At 39.6% G+C, this 21349-nt stretch overlaps 1 protein-coding gene across 1 annotated transcript in view; it reads right to left on the bottom strand.

Moving 5' to 3' along the window:
- Positions 1–21349, bottom strand: part of LOC134801593 (mucin-2) — a 45079-nt gene that overhangs the window by 5849 nt on the left and 17881 nt on the right. The window contains exons 2-9 of the mRNA XM_063774210.1: positions 10815–10924; positions 9414–9556; positions 8481–8619; positions 2617–2730; positions 2218–2269; positions 1717–1865; positions 1325–1422; positions 578–726 (exon numbers count right to left, since the gene is read on the bottom strand). Of these exons, the coding sequence (XP_063630280.1) occupies positions 578–726; positions 1325–1422; positions 1717–1865; positions 2218–2269; positions 2617–2730; positions 8481–8619; positions 9414–9556; positions 10815–10908 (938 nt within the window). The 5' untranslated portion in view covers positions 10909–10924. The remainder of the gene's footprint in view (positions 1–577; positions 727–1324; positions 1423–1716; positions 1866–2217; positions 2270–2616; positions 2731–8480; positions 8620–9413; positions 9557–10814; positions 10925–21349) is intronic.

Raw genomic sequence — 21349 nt, 5'->3', positions numbered from 1 at the left:
CTCCGTGATTGTTATGCCATTTAGGGTCCTAGCTAAATTGGACATTCCATAGCGGAAGTCCCAACGAACAACCAATTTACCTAGGATGCTAAATGGCTCAACAATCGCGGACCGTGATCGGTACATACAAGACGAAAAGACTAAAAAATTATGAATTGAACACAAGCGACATAGAATGTAAAAGAGTACAATAAATAGTTTCAATATACAGTTTCCCCGTGTCTCAATAGATGGCGCATCAATCACTCAGCTAGCTTTGTTCAGGGCATGGTTGTGTCGTGATTCAACGTGATTGATTGACGCCTAGGTATCGTGACAATAAAAAAGTTCTAATCTACGAATATTATTTTTGGAACAATAACAAATACCTACATATTACCATTCGTGTTGTGTGCTCATCTTAGAGATGAGATGTATTATCATCATGATAGAGATGTTTTAGGATCTTATAGTTTTCAAGGTCACGCTATTCATACACCGCCGTCGTAGGCAGGTTTTGACACTGCCGCCGCGCCGCCTAATCAGTGTTAATACCTACGTATGGATGCAGTGTATTTAATTTAGTATATATACTCACGTGCGAACATTTTCAGTGTCGCTAACATAAGTGTGAGAATCGTGAGTGGGGATGGGCACGGTGGTCGGGTCCTGGTCGGCGGGCACCTCGTACGTGTAGGTCTTCACTGTTGTCGTCACTTTATTCATGGGAGTGCTGGAGCGGGACAGCTGCAATATTAAATTGACATGTATTGAGTGTAAATTAATACTTACGTTCTACGTTGACGTAAGACGTAGGTACCTAAGTCTGATCTGAACTATAGAGTGTTCTGTTCAAAATTAAGTTAAACATTTTTCATTCCAGTACGCCTAATCAAGTACTTACGAATTAAACTTGTACCTATGAAAATCTTATCATTGACACGTTCTCGGAAATACTACTACATACAACATACAACCCAACGTGGTCGATGGAAGTGATTGTAATACACTCTGCTCGTGCTTTTGCTGTTTTGCAAAATTGCAGCGGCATAATCAAAGTACGAACTTGCCACGACGACCAAAACTTCTCATGCCATCTGCTTCTGACTGCCACCCGAAAAGTTTTTGACGGGAACACCGGACAGTGGAAAAAGCAGAATTAGCGTAAGAAGGCGTTGGGATAATATCCCAACCCAACCAACCCCCCTTCCCTGCCAATAGCGTCGTAGTAGTAATACGATCTGTCACGTTGAATTATGTATTGGTAAGACAGGGATAAAACTTAAATTATCTAATGGAGGCTTGTAAAGTTTATAGGGGGTATGTACACTATGTATAAACTTACAGTGCCTGATGTGGAGCTCATTTGGTGGTGGCAGTGCGTGCAGGCCTGAATCGACGCCGGCGCCGGCGCAGGCACCACCTGCGGCACCACACGGGACTCTGTGGAAACATAAAGTACATTGGAAATTTGGAACTAAAAACTTGAGAAAACCACATAAACCTAGGCAGTTTTGTTATGTTAAATGTACTCCCAAACGCATCTCTTAGTAGGTACGTATTCCAATGTAATAAAACCAGAGATGTCCCATGAATACCATCCTACCATGGAGTCTAATAATCATGTAATGTCCCACAGGCAGTCAAAGATAGACCGGTAAACCATGCACTACGCACATACATTAGACCCAGTTGTTTTTTCAACATATTTCATCACATGGCGACCCTGTACCCTACCTGTTTTCTCCTCGCGGTACATCTCCTGCCTGATCTCCGCCGCGCGGGTGGTGGTGGGAGGAGGTGGGCTGGAACCCCATGAGGATGATTCCACACGCTCCTCACGCTTGAGGGTTGAGTAGCCACTGGATGGAGCCTTCACTGGGGTGCTGGAAATATTTAAAAAAAAATGGTGACATTGTGTTGTTAACACCAATTAGTTTTGTCTCAATCAGGTTTGTAAACCCGACACCTCTACAATTAGACATTAATTACGTCACAAGGCATATCAAAGAACTTTATTTTATTTCGCAGAAGCGCGCCACTGGGGGTGTGCACAAAAAATATTTTAAAAACTTAACAGCGACATCTAGCGTGTGGTTCCGAAACTAATCTGCGAAACGAGACAACTCTGATTCTCTTTATTCAGGCACGTAAAGAGGTCTGTAAATAAGTACTTATATGTGTTTGTGTACATAATAACTGTCGTGTTCTACTTGTAATTTAAAAATATAAAATTACCCTCTCTTATAGTCGAATGATGTGCTTTCAGCTGTGTCTGAAGCGTAGCCACCTGCGAAACAAAATAAATAATTAACGTCACTAATATACCCTGCGTCCATGATAATATTTAATGGCTTGGCTTAAATATAAAAATGACGTCTATAAAGGTACTGATGACTTCCAGTGGCGCAGCGTGAACAAATCTAGCCGTGGGCGAAAACCACATCTGCAAGGCCCTTTTCAATGTGTTCTCCCAAGGCAATAAAAAAATTGGCTTTGGGAGGCCCCCTAAGTGCGAGGCCGTGAGCAAAGGCCCCATTCGCCCACGCCTATTAGCTACGCCACTGCTGACTTCCAAGGTCACACTGTCGCTGCTAAGACGGTGCAAAGTTAGTTTAGACTAACTATAGTACTTACTCTTATACAGCTGTCGCTCCTGGTCCTTCTGCAGGTCATCAAGGAGCGAGTCCAGCTCCTCCACGTTGTGCGACAGGTCTTTGGTCACCTTGCTGCTCTTCACCTTCGAGTAACCTGCACGAAAATTTTAATATAAGTTCAGCCACTGAAAGCTATAAACAAGGTATCGGTCACCTCGTCTGAGAGAAACAAGGAGGAGCAAAACTTGATAGGCAAGCAAAGAAGTGTCACGGTGGCATGGGTAGCGGGGCATCAGGGAGTAACGGGCAATGAAACGAGCGATATATATAATACATCGGTATCGGTAAAGATACATTAATAAAAGAGAGTGAACTAAAGGACGTCGAATTTAAAGATGTTCTTCTGTTCTGCAGGAAAACAAGAAGATTTGAGGAGAATAGTGCTCCAACTCCAGGGAATTCGGCTGAATGAACGCAACAAGCGACCCAAGTAGCATGGAAGTGTCGGCAACATCAATATAGCAGCCAATTAAGAACTTAGAGTGATTTAAGGGACGTATAAGAGTGTCAGAAAAGATTTAAGCTGTATAAAAGGTACTTTACAGACATTATACAGCTCAAGCTGTATAAAATCATTATAAAGGATTCTGCGGAAGCATGGGGTGCTTTATCAGAATATAAAAAATCTACTATAAAACTAAAAGTGTTGTGAGAGACTACAAGCTAATTCTATCTTAAAAGCTGTATACAGGCTGTATTGTAGTAACACTTGGCACTTTTAGCTGTACAAAAGTATCTGTCAACTCCGTTTTAAAACATTAAGTGTTATGAAACACTACAAGCTAATTTTATCGTAAAAGCTGGATACAGGCTGTATTGTAGTATCACTAGGCACTTGTAGCTGTACAAATGTATCTGTCAACCCCGTTTTAAAGCTATTTCTTATGGCGTAATCTTACTCTCCTATAAGAATAGTAGTTGTATAACTTCTGTCTGTAAGGGTATTATAAAACCAAATGAATAAATGGCAGCTATAGTACAGCTTTTTTCTGTATTACTGATAGAGTCGCTTATAACAATCTTTTGGCGTAATTTTGCACTCGTATAAGTATAGTAGTGTAATGATTTCTGAAAATAAGTGTATTATAAAACTAAAGGAATATATGACAGTTACAGTCTTCTTCTTCCTCGCGTTATCCCGGCATTTCGCCACGGCTCATGAGAGCCTGGGGTCCGCTTGACAACTAATCCCATGATTTGATGTAGGCACTAGTTTTAGTTTTTTAGTTTTTACGAATGTTTTTAATGAATGACAGTTACAGTACAGGTTTTTTATTTGTTATACGGATCTCTAAAGAGAATTATAACTTATGTACGGAGAACCGAAATACAGCCAAACGAATACAAATATTCTATTATAAAGCTGTTTTAATTACAAAAGCTGTAAAAGACACTCCATTTATTACACAGCACAGCTACTAAGATTATAATGCTCTCCAACTATCCTGTAGGCTGTTTAAAAATTGTCGCCATTTTACAAGAAAAAAAAAACGTATTTGTAAATATAATTAAAGAAATACTTGCAAATATTTAGCAGACTAACGCCGTGTTATGATTACCAGCTAGACATGTGCGCCGCGCCGCCGCGCCGCCGCCGCCGACGATTTTGCCACGCCGCCGCCGCCGATAAATTTGACCGGCGTATAATCGGCGTGGAAAATTTTGATACCTATCGTGTTTTATTGCATGTTGCATAGTGAGTAGATAGTGTCAGAGGTATAAATTAAAGATCCTTATGCTTTTTCGCTTATTATTTGCCAGTGAAACAAATTAGCATCACTTTTGTCGTTGCGGTGTTATTATTTGATCACAGTTTACTATTTGATATGTTATCGCACAGCTTTTTTATAGAACGCATTTTGTTTTACTGTAGTAAGCATCTCACCAAGGGTCATCATTAAGCAAGTAACAAAGAAAATCAAGTAAACCTTAATATTCCATCAAACTCTTTTATGAAATACCTACAATGTACTTATTAGAGATTATAGATTTTTATATTTAGATTATATTACATACGAGTAAACTACATAGTAACATACAGGCACATGGACCCTGGGACGCTTCAGTTGCAGTCTCCCGATGACGCGAAGTCATATAAGCAGCTCAATAGACGTATATCTAAGTCCTTGCGACATGATCTGCGTCTCTTTAATACTAACCGTATTAAAGAGACTATTGAGCAAAACCAAGGCTCCAAAGTGTTCGCAAAGGACACGTCTATTGGGCAAAGCCAGCTAACAAAGCTGAAACGGGAAGATGGCAGCATAGCGTCGAGCAAAGCGGAGGTTTTAGGCGAGATCGAGAGGTTCTATGGACAGTTATACACTTCGATCGCAAAGCCCGTTGACAGCTTGGTAGGAGATCCAAGAGCCAAGCTGTCCCGACATTATACCGAAGATATCCCGGACATCAGTCTGTACGAGATTAGGATGGCCCTGAAGCAGCTTAAGAACAACAAGGCGCCGGGCAAAGACGGAATCACTTCAGAGCTTCTGAGAGCGGGTGGAACACCGGTACTTAAAGTCCTCCAGAAGCTCTTTAATTCCGTCTTGTCCGAGGGCATAACGCCTGAAACACGGAATAGAGGCGAGGTGGTGCTGTTCTTCAAAAAAGGTGATAACAACCTATTGAAGAACTACAGACCCATCACGCTTCTGAGCCATGTCTATAAGCTGTTTTCAAGGGTCATCACGAACCGTCTCGAACACAGACTTGATGACTTCCAGCCTCCCGAACAAGCCGGTTTCCGAAAAGGCTATAGTACCATAGACCACATCCATACGCTGCGGCAAGTTATACAGAAGACCGAAGAGTATAACTTGCCATTATGCTTAGCGTTTGTGGACTATGAGAAAGCCTTCGATTCGGTGAAAACATGGGCGGTGCTTGAGTCTCTTCAGCGATGCCATATTGACTATCGGTACATCGAAGTGTTGAAGTATTTGTATAGTAACGCCACCATGTCGGTCCGAGTACAGGAGCAGAGCACGAGGGCGATTCCATTGCGAAGAGGCGTAAGGCAGGGAGACGTTATCTCTCCGAAACTGTTTACCGCCGTAATGGAAGACGCCTTCAAGCTCCTGAAATGGGAAGGACTTGGCATCAACATCAACGGCGAATACATCACTCACCTTCGGTTTGCCGACGATATCGTAGTCATGGCAAAGTTGATGGAGGAACTCAGCATGATGCTCGATGACCTCAACCGAGTTTCACAACGGGTGGGCTTGAAAATGAACATGGACAAGACGAAACTTATGTCAAATGCCAATGTTATGCCCATCCCAGTCTTTGTTGGGAACTCGGCACTCGAAGTTGTTGACTCGTACATCTACCTAGGACAAGTAGTCCAATTAGGTAGGTCCAACTTCGAGAAAGAGGTCAACCGCCGAATCCAACTCGGTTGGGCAGCGTTCGGGAAACTACGCAATGTTTTTTCGTCCGATATACCTCAGTGCCTCAAGACGAAAGTCTTTAATCAATGTGTGTTACCAGTGATGACTTACGGCTCCGAAACGTGGTCTTTCACTATCGGCCTCATCTCAAAACTCAAAGTCGCTCAACGAGCTATGGAGAGGGCTATGCTCGGAGTTTCTCTACGTGATCGAATCAGAAATGAGGAGATCCGTAGACGAACTAAAGTCACCGACATAGCCCACCGGATTAGCAAGCTGAAGTGGCAATGGGCAGGCCACATTGCACGCAGAGAAGATGGCCGATGGGGTCGAAAAGTGCTCGAGTGGAGACCACGGACTAGCAAGCGCAGCGTAGGACGTCCACCCACAAGATGGACAGACGACCTTGTTAAGGTCGCCGGAAGACACTGGATGCGGGTCGTTTCCAACCGGCACGTATGGAGGTCCAAGGGGGAGGCCTATGTTCAGCAGTGGACGTCTTATGGCTGAGATGATGTCATGGACCCTGGTAGGGTATCACAAAAATATTTGTAACAAATCAAATTATAAGTTTTATGTGACAAGCATAACATGACTTAAAGTAAATTAAGAGTAGGTAACAATTAGGAATAATCAATTTTATATTTTTTTACTAAAATGTGTTTTCTTACATATGTATACTTATAATTATAACAAGGTATCTTCCATAAATTCAGATATACTGTAGTAGCACTTTTCGACCAGCTTACTTTTTAGATTTGTCGCAAATTGGTTGTATGATGTTTTTAAATAAGCAAGAATTTTATTGTAAATTTTAATAGCCCTGTAATAGGGGCCGTTTTTGTAGATCTCTAGTTTCGGCTCCGGAAGTTCTAAATACTGTTTGCGTCTGGCATTTTGGCAAAATTTAAAAAGATGTATATTTTTGTGGACGAATATGGCTACTTCTAAAATGTAAAGAGAGGGTTAAAAGTTTCAGATTCAGATTATCTCAAGCGAATCTTAAATCTTCCGTCAGAGGGCTCGCTCGTATCAAATCTTTGGGTAGTCGCTCACAGTTTGTAGGTCTGAAGACACGCAAGTGCCCCTGCAAGTGCCATCGACACGAGACACTTCGAAGACATTCTGTTGAGCGAATCAACCTGACGAAATGAATCAAAACGACGACATCTTTATTCTAACATAGATTTCTAATGAACTTCAGTTTAGACAAATGTTAAGTAGTTCATCATTATTTCGTAACAAATCATAGGTGAGACGACAACGGCTGGGAAAAGTCATTGTAGATTTTCTTAACTTACGACTTAACTTATAAATAAATATTTTTGTGTTTTATTTGTATTACGCTTGCAAAGTCATTATACTGCCTTAAATGTAGCGTTTTAAAGTGTCCTTTTTATGTAAATATTTAAACATACCGTTGCTAGCCGTTAGGCTGGTAAGAAATGGTTGCCAAGTGACATGATGGGATATATTTTCGGCAATAATTTAGAAAACACACGTAATATGTTTTGGATAGCCTAGTAAATACTCAAAAGGCTTTAATGTAGAGTTTCTACAGCCATGTTCTCATGCAGTATAAAAAATTATGCCACGCCGATTTCACGCCGATCACGCCGCCGCCGCCGGTCAAAAAATCATCGGACGCCGCCGCCGATGATTTTGCCATCGGCGCACATGTCTATTACCAGCTAAAATAAATTGTTTAGCCTTAGAATTAATATTTATAAATATTTTTGATACTCTAACCTTAAAAACAAACAGTAACTTTACCGATTTTTGATATTTTCCTTATGGTTTCTCTTTGTTATTTTGCAGGCGCGTAAATATTTTGCCAGAAAAGATACACAGGTTCACAATAAATAATAATCCGCACTTACCAATAATGTAAAATTCCATTCAAGTCCTGTATAATATTTACTTTTACTTTTACCATCCACTATAACACTTTATTGTCGCCATTACTATATTACGAATGAACAAGATTAAGACATTTTAGTTTCTTAAATGATTATTATTCTCTTGTAATTCTTTCTTATAGCTCATTTAAAACTTATATTCTTATATCGTACTTATAAGAGATTATCTGTAGTGTTAAGGTTTCCTGTTACACCGAAATATAGCTGTAATGCAGCTATTATGCAGCTTATGTATTGCTTATACAGCTACTCTACAGCTCTAATAACGCCAAAGGCTGTATAATTTGGGCCCTTTTTTTACTTATAAGGGCTGTATAAGCGCTTATACAGCCTTTGTACAGCCTAACTGTACAGCTTATAGTATACAAATAAACTTTAATACAGCTTATATACAGCTTGCAATGCTACTTGGGGATCGACTGCTCGCCTGCTCGGATCCCGGCCGGGCGTCATAGCGCAAGAAGATAAAATGGGGCTCGGTAATTTCAAATTCGCTACATGAAACTACAAAATACGAGTTAATTTGGTACCTGGCGTGGAACTGGTGTTGGTTTCGTAGTTGTATGTCCTGGTGCCGGAGGTGATGGCGGGCAGGTCGCGCTCCTCGCGCTCGTAGAAGTACGAGCTGGCTTCGGACTTCGGCAGCGTTTTTGGTGGTATTGTGTACTCCTGGAATGTAATCAAAGATTAATAGTGAAGTACGTAGAAATATCGCAGAATTGATGACAGCTAGGATGATGTAGACTGTACGGAAAGAGAAGAGTTGTGGAATGTGTGGGGCCCAATAGATTCCACCTAGCTCTTCTCTTTCCGAACAGACTCTAGTAGTGATTGCGGAATGGAAGGCGCAGCAATAGACACCTCAAAAGGCTATTATTAGGTATATACTATATAAGTACTATAACTAAGCTAAGAATAACACAACACAAACAATGTAACCTTTACAAATTCACTTTCAGAACAGTTAAATACGTCAGTTCGATTGGCAACTTGGTTAAATGTGCTGGTGGCTCTCGTCCAAGGGGCCGTGCGCATCAATCCGGTGCGCGCGTGCGGCTCAACCAGTAGAGGCGGTCTGCGCCTCCGCCACACGTACCGTGGCGACGCATAAACACCTATCGTCTCTAGTAACTCTGGGTTACTGATTTTTCCTCGCACTAGCTTAAATATATATATCACCGATCTGCCGTCATAGAAAACAGGACGCCTCGTCGGCCCGGGCACGGACCGGTCTAGCGTGAGTCATCCTTTACTCGTGGCTACACGGTACTCGTAGTGGTACTCGCGGTGACCGCCATTGCCGAGGTTGTTGAGCTGCTCAGATATATATGCTCACCTCGACGGTGTGCAGGTCCTTCCGGTCGTACTTCCCGTGAGGCAGCTTCTCCTCGCGGTACTCGTATTGGTACTCGTGGTGACCGCCATTGCCGATGTAGTTGAGCTGTAGATATATATATGCTCACCTCGACGGTGTGCAGGTTCTTCCGGTCGTACTTCCCGTGAGGCAGCTTCTCCTCACGGTACTCGTATTGGTACTCGCGGTGACCGCCATTGCCGATGTTGTTGAGCTTGCTGTTCGCCGGGATCAGTTCGGATTTCAGCATGTCTGGAAAAAATATATTAAAGATCTTTCTTAACTTTTCAATAATTTAATTAGCTCAGAACTTCAAAAATACTACTATCGGCTCGTAACACGAGAAGTTTCACATGAGAAACATTAATATACACCGTGTTATTATTGAATTCCGTTAACTTCGGGGTATGGTTAAGAACGTTTAAGAGAACTAAATGGCATAGCTAAATTTAAAAAAAAATAATTATTTTTTGCGTTTTATTTAAAAAAAAAATAAGTTTAAAAAGTAATTAAATGTAGCATGTAGCGTTGTTGTAACACGAGCATTACATTTAACTCAACCAAACAATTGAAATCAGTGACATATCAATGTCATTTCGAACGTCGATCGACCGAGATTGTACTTAAGTTTACTAGCAAATGTATGAACTCATTCTAAACACTAATCAATATGTAAACCGGCCCTAAGGCAAGTGTACACGCTTGTAGAGGCCTTATAGGAAAAAAATAAATTATTGATTATCTCCGAAATGGAGTTAATTAGAATATCGGTGTCTTTGAGAAAGTTACTTGATTTAAGCTCAGGAATGCACCCTTGATGAAATTAACGGAAATCAAAAAAAACACGGTGTAGATAAAGTTACAGCCAGCTGCAGAGATAATTGATACTTACCCCGCATAGAAATTTGCTTACAGGGAAGGATCAACTATATCTGCAGCTTATATATTGTACACAGGCTACACAGCATAGTATAGAGAACTAACCGATAGATGGCATTGTCAGCGTGTGTAATGAAATGGTTTAAGAGTTTATTTTGGTTAATAAATTCTCCAAAAGATGGCGTTCTGTTACAGTATTTTAACTTCAGGGAATTATTACGCCTGCAAAAGAACCTCACCCTTAATTAACTGAACTACTACGGATAATTTTAATTGGATACGTAAATTGATGGCGAAATAAAAGGGGATAAAAGTTCTTGACTTCTTGTGGCCCACATGGCACTAGAGTTAGACCAAGACAAGTCTGCAACGATTTTGATAGCACACGCAGTGTAAGTGTTATTTATATACGTCATAATTTCATAGAATTTTGACGTTTAAAATAACACTTGCACTGCGTGTGCTATCAAAATCGTTGCAGACTTATCTTGGTCTAACTCTAACATCTATGTGGCGCTAGCGCGGACGCTGTTTTCATTCCACCGTGAATGGTTTTGTATGTTCAGCACTGAATGAGATTGCTAAAAACTATTTCCAAAGATAAGATATATATGCTCGTATTGGAACTGACCGAATTGTTCCCCCGCGAAGGGCGTCTTGCCGCCGCTGCTGCTGCTGGAGAACTCTTTGAACTCCTTGTGTTTGCTGTACGATTTCGTCGTCATCTTGCCGCCAGTTTACCTGGAAATAAAGAAATAGACTTTATTTACCATATAGAGTCTGTGCGGAAAGAGAAGAGTCGTGGAATGTATTCGGCTCCAATTACTCCATACATTCCGCGACTCTTCTCTTTCCGCACAGACTCTACGGAGTTATATGTGTCTTTACCTATAACAAAAATTGCTCTAAGTATCCAATGCCGTATCCAAATTTACATAATTCGCGAATGAATCGTGCACGTCTCATTCACAAGTTATTGTGTGAATTGTTTCCTTGTGTGTAATACGAGTATATGAATTATACCTGTGTGTGTGTGTGAGTGTGATCATCCGTTGTTCTTTCACACCTATGGGTAATTTGAGGTGTTTGTGCTCACACTTACACGAAGCAATAAATTTTAACGATAAGAACACAGTACTCCATGTACTTGGAACAGTATAGGTACCGACATATATTCTTTCCCGCAATGAATAAGCCCCGTAACATGATGTTAAATTTAGAAAAAGATATCTGTAAACGTTTTTGCGTTCCGTAGTGGTACCTCATTAACGACATCTATTGGGTAATTTATCGAACTTATAGGATTACCCTACATCCGTGTCCAAAATACTCATGATGGTAAATTGTCATGACCACCATCCACACGTTAATGAGCAATCCTCCTTATTGCAACGACATACGGTCCACTTATTCAGACAAGTGTTGCTATTAGTACAGTCGCCGTCAGATAGTAAGGTACATCAGAGCGGCCAAGGTGCTCACAAATATCTAAACACACCACACGCCTCTATTTTCAAGGCGTTAGAGTGCGTGTTCAGATACTTTTGATCACCTCGGCCGCTCCGATGTATCTGATAATACAAAGGCACATGTTACACACGTCAATACAAATGTAAATAGAATACGGGCCTTATAATGTCTGGTTAGACAATGAAAGACCCGATTATTAAAGATACCGGGCTGTAGCAATAACAACCTTAATATTTATAGAAATAGAATACATATTAGCTTGAAGAACATGATTCCTTTATAGCGCTGGCCGTAATAAAGTTTGCGATCATGTATTTAGAATCAGAACGCGAACTACATCTTATAAATAGGTACATTTATGATATATCTACCTAATTTGAAATTATTTGGGGTAGTTCTAAACATGTGTGTACATATTGGATTTACATAATTGATATAAGTCACCAGAAAATAATTTGGTTGACTCTACATTCAGATTTAGATAATGTACTCTTATATAGAGTCGTTATGTTAGTTAAAAAGTGCAATTAAAGTACGGTATACATACAGTGCCGAATGCAGAATTATATTGTTCCGATCCGACTCTACGTGAACCTTTACCACTAAACCCAGACAGTTGGTGGCATAATAGTTACGCAGAGAATTTCTAATAGAGAAATAAGCGGTCAAAGAGTGATTGATCGCAATAGAGAGGTAAAGCATAAGAAAAAAACGATCCTATTTTGAGGCTAGAAAAACCAGATGGTGCCGTACCGCACCATACGTTTTGTTTGCTGAATTGTCGAAAGTTAACTTTTGACAACCAAAATTACCGCATAATTTCATATTATTTATTTTGTGTACGGAGCCATACAGCGCTATCTACATCACCTGTCTAATTCGAATTACGAAATTGGTACTACATATTTGGGTACTCTAGAAGGTATAGCATAATTAAGGGCAAGATAATAAATAATGTCATTACCGTCTATTTAAATGTAATTGAATAACCGCGTACAAGCGGCTACTCTAATCAGAAGGGCCGGCCTACGCCGTATTTGGTGGTGAAACCTAAGCCGGCGTGGGCCGCGCTTTCTTGAGTCCTTCTACTGGTAACGTGTTGTACAGTCACCTGCAATAATATGTTGCACAACGAAGGCCGCAAAAATATCTGACACGATCTTATTTGTAGAGCCATAAGAGTGTATCACATTTTTGCGGCCTTCGAAGAGTAACATATTATTGCAGGCGGACTGTACAGTCAGCATTAACGTAGTGATTTAATTCTCTTTCGTCAGCATCAATGAGTAGGTACTAATGGATAAAACAACTTAAACAACGCGTCAAATCAAAAGTAAACACACGCCCAAAGTATAAAGTATTCGCCACCCTGCAATCGTTTTACAAATAGAGATCATAATTATATTATTTCACAAGTTTGAGTTTTAGAAGTGTATATCTTATCTTAATATACCACCCTAATTATTTAAATATTATAACCGCCGTAGACTTAAGACAATACACAATCGGGCTCATTTTGCCGCTTTCTGATAAATAAGACAAAACTTCGTACCGCCGGCGACACGAACACGCTCGATGAAACATTCTATGGCGGTTAAAAGGTTAAAGAATGGTAAGTAGATATCAATTTAAGCGCGTGGTATCTATCACCCGCATCCCAGGGACACGGTAACTGTCGTGTCGATTTTCATGAATCAACATGGGCTGCATTTTCAAACCAAGTTCCAAAACTGTGAAAGTTTTACTTGACCATAAAAATTCAGATATATTATCAGAAACTCTTCCAAAATGTTATTAAAAGTTACAGCACCGTTATATTTGGAGTTGGGAACGTAGCGTAGGAGGCTACACTATGCCGAAAAGCCCAACTTTGGGCAAAAACGATAAAAATATAATTTAAACAGAATGACCAACGAAGGCTGACGTGGGCGGTGAACGTAAACTCAGTTCTATACAGAATTTGTAAAACCAGACGAGTGCGAGTCAGACTCGCGCTTCGAGGGTTCTGTTGTGTCATCACACATTTTTTACAATTTATTATTTCCCTCCATAAAGCCGCTTGATCTGGCTTCATTGTGTAATTCCCGTTTACGAAAATTACGGAACAATGGTGCTCCGGACCTTTAGGAGGCGTGTGAAGAGCCGATGCCGACACGTAGAGCCATTTTTCGGCTTTTAAAATGTGTTGCCAGGTTATGAGAACTATTGAGGGATGTTGGAATCTAAAATGTAGGTATGTATTGGCCTATTGAGTGAAAGCCATGGACTAAATACTGGGTTATGTGGATTGGCGCCCTACAGTAGGTACCCTAAAAACGTATGTTTCTTAAATAAGTAGGTACATTGGACATAAGTTCATTTGCTTGACAACTTATGCAAACATTTGCTCAGCCGCCAAATCTGTTCTTACTGTGTCATGGTTCTTAGTTTAGCCGGCGTCGCGAAATGCCAACCAGTTTGTGGTGGAACCTTGTCCAAGTGATGGAGGTGTATTTGATGTTAGGTGTGACTATTGGAATAGTGACTTATATGTAGTGTCCAACCGAAACCGGATTTTTTAGGAAACCAATAAAGGTTCGGTTTTGCTCTAGTGTCGGCCGAAACATGATTGTTATTTGTTATGCCGAAATCTATCAAAATCGAAAACACAAGCAGCCGAAAGGCTAGGCAGTTTTTTGGCCAAAACCATTAATGATGACGTGTATTTTAGTTACAGTACCTGCAAAGTGAGCAGATAAAAATTATGTATTCTTATAGCACGCGGGCCGTGCGCGGAATATAAACAAAATATGCTGCCAACCAACCATCAAGCATAGCAGCCGGAACAACCGTTTGGAAACACATTCAAATACCTACCCTATTCTCACGCAATAAATTCCAAATTCAAACTGATTTTCCAATAGCTACGACTGTATGTGTATGTTGGTTTGTTCGGCGCGAGCTACTGAACTTATGTTTGCTGATTGCCAACGTATTCGCACCTTATTTAGGACGGGCATAGATTAGAATATTATTATTATAAATGAATCATTTTGTGGCCGATGGTTTGGTTAATTTTATTAATCTATTAGTTTTACTTTAAAATGGTGTACCAGATATAAAACAGTTTTTATTGGTTTTGTGTGCGAAAGAGGTATCCGCCTACTAAGGCTATGGAATATTTGGAAGGGCTACTTAAGCTCTCTGAATGGATTTTGCAATAACAAAATATGAAAATGTCATCATAAATGTATATGAAAATATTACGTAAGTTTACAATGACATTTCCACACTTATTTGTTCTGTCAAAGTCGGTGCACAGTAAGCTTAGACGAGGGACTCTACATAAAATAAGGAATTACCAAAGCTGCAATAAAAATGTAGAGAAACTTTAAAACGTCATAAATCCCTGTTTCCTTAATACAAAAACCGGACAAGAGCGAGTCGGACTCGCCCACCGAGGGTTCCGTACTTTTTAGTATTTGTTGTTATATCGGAACAGAAATACATAATCTGTGAAAATTTCAACTGTCTAGCTATCACGGTTCATAAGATACAGCCTGGTGACAGACGGACAGACGGATATTTGAGTCTTAGTAATATAATAGGGTCCCGTTTTTACCCTTTGGGTACGGAAACCTAAAAACAAGGTGCCGAAGTTAAAAATATCACATATAAAGGAGCAGGTGGAACACGGATAGTTCAAAAGCTCAGTTATATATAAACCGCATCGACGGGTGACCCAATTTATAACTCAAGCGGTTTAGTTAGATGTCTGCGCCGCTAATTAGTTATAACAACATTTTAATTATAAAAACATAAATTTTGTGTATATATTTAAACCTTTTAATAGTAATAGCTTTTAATAATATATATTTAATAGCAATATCGTATATAGTATGTGCGGAAAGAGAAGTCAATGGAGTGTATTGGGCCCCATACATTCCACGACTTCTCTTTCAGACTCTAATTAGGATTAGGATGTCAGTTCGCAGTTGTCATAGAATCGAACAGTAATATTAGCAATATTAACTACTCGGTTTAGTTTAATTCTCAAAGAAAAATAAGACTTAAACTTCATTTGTCATCAATTAAATTTTAATAAACTTAATCACCACTTTGATTCATCATAACATTCATAACCATATGGTTATAATGACTGATTAGTATGAATACAAACCAAAAAGTCATATAAGCACAATTCGAGATTATTCCTATACCCTTTGGTCTACCGAACGTCCCGCAACTCAGTAGAAAAAAGACTTAAATCCAGTTTAAAACCATTAAAGTCACACCACTTTTAACCCGTATAGTAATCTAGGTAAGCCACAGAGCCTTATAGAGTTGTGTAAGCGTCGGCGACTGGCGTCACCCATTCACTGCTCCCACGCATCCAACGTAACACTGAAAGGTCGTAAGACCCTATGAAGGTTAAGACACTTATGACGTTTTAGTTTGCAGTAGAATCGTACTACGGCGACGCGATTGACTGTAGTTTATGGTTGCAAATAGCGCCGGCGCATGCGATGTTAGCATGCATCCTGCGTGCAGTGAGTTAGGTTAGAATAAGGAAATATAAATCTATTGTCATACTAGCTACGTAGATAATTATATGTGGATGGTAACTGGCACAATGGGATTGGCAACTATCACAAGTTTGCATAGATACGTAATAATGTAAAACATGGAAGATATTTCGACTAGTTGAAATTATCCCGCAGTCGTAACTGCCCCGCTGCACCTTATAGTAAAATAAATTGTTATTTTAAGAAAACGTTCCGAATGGACAAGCATGCTCGATAAAATTAATACCTATGTTGAATATTTCTCCTTTATCACTGTATTCACCCTTGACCGCTATCCGTACTCATGACATCATCCTCTCTTTCGCCTTTTATTTTTACACAACCCCACTCTTTCAGTCCCGTTCAGGAGAGCTTTGTGTCTCGCTCTGTTGGTAATTAAACGCGCCATTTTAGTGAAATATAATACGTTTCAAGGGTTTCTTGAGGTTAACAGGATGGGCAGTTTTAAAGTCGACCGATTGTTTTGTGAGGTCTCTGTTCTTGGGTTCATATCGTTCAGTAATAAGGTCTTTTATAATACTATAGTTCGTTTTTTTAGCATTAGAATCTTGACATGTTTTTTTCATCCCCAGTGTATCGTGGCAGAGGCAGATCGAGAAAGAGATGGCGGGACGACTTAGATGCATTCCAGCGGGATTGGCGGGATCTTGCTGAGCACAGGGAGGATTGGAAAGGGAGAAGGGAGGTCTATGCCCAGCAGTGGGACACACAAATAGGCTAATAAAAAAAATACTAGGTACAATACAAGGAAAGCCCCAACAGTTACTTCAAAATATTTTTTTATAATCTGTCTCAAGATCAGTGTCTAAATGGTACTGAATTATCTACCTTTGGTATATGAAGTAACTTATCTACACTGAGAGAAAAGGATAACAAAAACACACTTAGAATTAAGTACAAAAATAAACTTAATCCGGGGACAAGGAGAGTCAACTAAGAGGAACAAATTGACTTTTGCAATTTCTATTAGGTCTTGCAATTTCTATTATCTGTTTGTTGAAATTAGATTTAGGATTACTGAGCTGTTAGTAGAAATACATAAACTTTACAGAAATAGTGAAACGTCTATAATTATTACTAAATTTCATTTTTTCCCCCAGTACAGAACTGTTTTTTAATTCCTGGTTTAGTTTACTAATGATTTTTCTCTCAGTGTACACACACAGTAAGCTGGTAAGGTAAACGTACTAGTGCTCGACATGCTAATGCCCAATAGATGACACCTTGCTGTCACCTCTATTGACAATTACTTAAGTTTCAAGATGACATGTACTGGGACCGCGTCGAGCACCAGTACGTCTACCTTACTTAGCCTTATAATTTGGACTTGAGAGAGATTATCACGCCTTACCTTAGGATCGATTAAAGTACCTACTAGAAAAATTTTACCCAAGATAGAAAATTGCACCGATCTAGACTCCATTCAAATGTCTGCACCCAATTAAAAACAATTGAAGATTACGAGGTCGTCAGCGATTGGATGAAATTCGATTAAAATGTTAATGGATTTACCCTCTACACCGGGCATTTTAAAGTGGAATTACCTACATATGCATCAGTGGTAGGTTGGGTATAATATTAACATCCTGACCGTCCAGCATGAGTTGCGTTACTTGCGTTCACGCGCGCGAGTCCATACCTACTTGAAGCACAGAATATATAATAGTACCTACTAGGTACAGAAGACTCACTCTCTAACAAAACGCGTCTGTTACGATCACAGATATGGCCGCTAGGTGGCGACGCGCGGCTTATGGCTAGCCACCAAAATTGATGTGGAAACGGATGTACTTTTAGCTACCTGTAGCAAAGCGACGAAATCGCGGAGTGAGCCACGCCTGCTTGAAGTCACGCCACCGCGCAAGATGTATGAAGTCGAGCGCGAGAACGCAACTCATGCTAGCACTAGCAGGTCTGTTCTTAGAATAGGTATATCTATAGTCGTAGATCGCGTCTCGGGTTCGTGACAAAACGCAAAATACAGCTTTTCTGGAACGATGACACAATAGTATCATGGTAATTGTTAAAGTTACGTAGGTATTGTAATTTGTATTTTCCAATTACCTATATCAAGGACTCGTAAACTTGTTTGCTACATTAATAGCTGATAACCTTTTGTTCTAAGATATTGAAATTTCACGCCTTGATTTGTGAATCTTTAGCATCGTGCACTGTTCAGAAATATCAAACGCTTCATGCAACATCCATAAGACCGCATTTAAACACAAACACATCCTTTTCAAGATTAAGTGCTCATATAAACTTGTTTACTACATTAATAGACTGATGACTTTGATCTTTACTCATTGCCGATCACATTTATTTAAAACCTTGTTCTGTTAGGTACTGTGTTTTCGCGATAATACCGACGATATTTATAAGTATCTAACCTTAGGTTAACACAACATGCCAGACGTAACAGTGCTAAGTAGAAAAAGTCGTAAAAGTATTTGATAGGCAAAGTTTCTTAAGATCTTTTGAAATATTATTGCAGTAGGGCAATGATCTGACAATTAGCGAAACAAAAGCGCTGTTGTTAATTAAGACCTGACTCACTTCACTCCCATTTGATTAAAAATACATACATAAGTACATCACAAATAACCTCTGGATTTTCGTCATATTTGTTAAAACGCAAGAAAACTAAATTATCTGAGGGTATATAATATATGTACCTATAGCATTGTAGCTACATATTAGCAAGGAAAGGAACCGCGATAAGGTGATTTCCTGGCCGAGTGGCCGATACCGATACCGATCGTGTCGCGAAGGCTGCGCGGGCGCGGGCGCCGCGACCGTGCATCTCATTAGGTTACGTTAGTTACGTAAGTGCATATGTTGTGTTTGCTGCTGCTTGGTTTTAGACAAATTTTCCAGAAAAATACCAATCAATATCAGGTAAAGTGCTTATTGCTAATAAAGAGCGCTCAAACATATCTGTAAACCACCCAACCCAACATAGCATTTCAACTACCTACTTACTAGCCTACATCCGTTTGAATTTTTGATTTAACCATCAGTTAACCCCGGGAGTGGAATGGTGCAAGTGGCGGAAGTGACCCTTTAGGCTTTTTGATGAGCGAAGATAAAAGGAGTACCGATAGCATTGGTTGTAATTCAGCGGAGCGGAGAAGACAAACAATAATGCTATTGGTTGATTTCTGCACATCGTTAATCTCCGCCTCAGTAGAAAGGCAGCCTTGCTCCTAAAGAATACAACTAGGTAATTAACATATTCACTGACTCTTTCGCTGTCATTCTCCTTTCAACTCAAAAAAAACAAGTGACAATTAAATTCGCAACCAGTTGGTGCAGATAAGCCAAATGTTTATGTTAAACTTGACCTGGTTATGATGGTCGCGCCAACCTGCCGACCTCGTGATGTCATTAGCGTGTGTGATGTCATTCATGAAAGAGTTATATTATTATATGCTTGAAATTTAATTTTACGCGAGTTTTGGAACAATTTGGTCGAAGAATTATTGGGGGTGTTGTTGTACGCTAGGACTAAAAGCACGGGATATTTAAATTATCAAAAATCCTTGCATAACCATAGAGGTATATCAATCAGTTAGCCTTTTCAAGAAGAAAATTCTATCCATTATACAGGTTGTCCCTAGCCATTGCACAAAGCCGAAATGTACATATGCATTAGGGTATTTAGAAACAGTACACAAAGTCTCATAACAATCGGTGTAGCGGTTACGAAGAAATTAACAAATTACGTTTTTTTTAATTTGGAGCAACCTGTATGTGTTAGTAGCTCCTGAGGTAATAGGTAAATAGTATGAAACCTTCTTGCACCGTTTTGATTATCTTTTTTATTTATGACATTAATAAGATTCTGACTTTTGACAAATGTCATCATTGCTACACATTTTCAAACAAATTGTCAAAAGCACTGCCAATGATTAATACATTATGTTTCTTTTTGTTGCCGATTATTGGAAATAACTTTTGTTTGATAATTTTTTTTTTATCTTTTGTTCTAATTAAAAAAATATTCATCATCATCATCATCTCAGCCATAAGACGTCCACTGCTGAACATAGGCCTCCCCCTTGGACCTCCATACGTGCCGGTTGGAAGCGACCCGCATCCAGCGTTTTATACTTGTGACTTTTGACGCTCGTTCAATGTATATAAACCTCTTCTTGTCCTCAATTTATCACGTGGTGTAAAAAAAAAACAATTGTTACCTACCTAAACATCCGAATATTCCACAAAAAAAATACATAAAGAAGATATCCAAATCTTCTCAAAAACATAATATCCTGCGTGCTCGAAAACACAACTGTAAAATTTCATTCATTATTCGGCGGACGTGAATATCATAATATGTAACACGGCCTTGTCAACGCCTATTACATATTACATGCCTACACACATCCTACGTATTCGTCGTGTATAGTACACCTACCGCTTACTCGGACGAGGATGAAGACGATTAAGAGTAATTCTGGTAGCAGGTGACTCGTTAATGATAGATTATTGATTAGTTAATGCAGGTTATATCTAATTTGAGTAATTATTTATAAGTATAGTGATAGGCAAACGATGTGTTGTATTGGTTGGTGGTTCTATACCTGACTCAGGGCAGGATGAAGGAAGTTTCGAAAGAATTTATAAATATTTTTGCATTATTTAAAATTCAAACTATTTCTCCTTCAAGATTGTTTATCTTTTTTACTTAAGAGTAGTATGCAGTTAGACATGACTTGAATATAAAACACTTAACTAAATTGAATATATGTAAAATGATCGAAAGAGGGAGGGAAGTAAGTAGAAATATTTTTATATCTTGTCGGTGTTCTTTTTGGATCCTTTCTTACTTATATTTTTGTTACCGTACCTAGGTTAAATATTACTTACAAACAAGAGAAATCCTAGCATATTGCACGAACGAAACATCGACCTCAGTTACATTGCAATCCCTTCTCTCGGAGAAAGTCCCTTGAAATCGAACTTGTTCCATACAATAGTTCACACCACCAATAAACAAATCGTATGTCCATACAAATCCCACTAACATACGGCCTTTTCGCCCAGCAGTGGGCGGAGTGGACAGAATGCCGCCCGCCCACGCCCAGCGCTGGCCCACATGCCCTAAATAGTACAGTCGAGAACATTT

Source organism: Cydia splendana, chromosome 22 (genome assembly GCF_910591565.1).
Source record: "Cydia splendana chromosome 22, ilCydSple1.2, whole genome shotgun sequence".
NCBI lineage: Eukaryota > Metazoa > Arthropoda > Insecta > Lepidoptera > Tortricidae > Cydia > Cydia splendana.
Note: the sequence above shows the minus strand (reverse complement) of the source record. Positions and strands in the feature narration are given on the sequence as shown.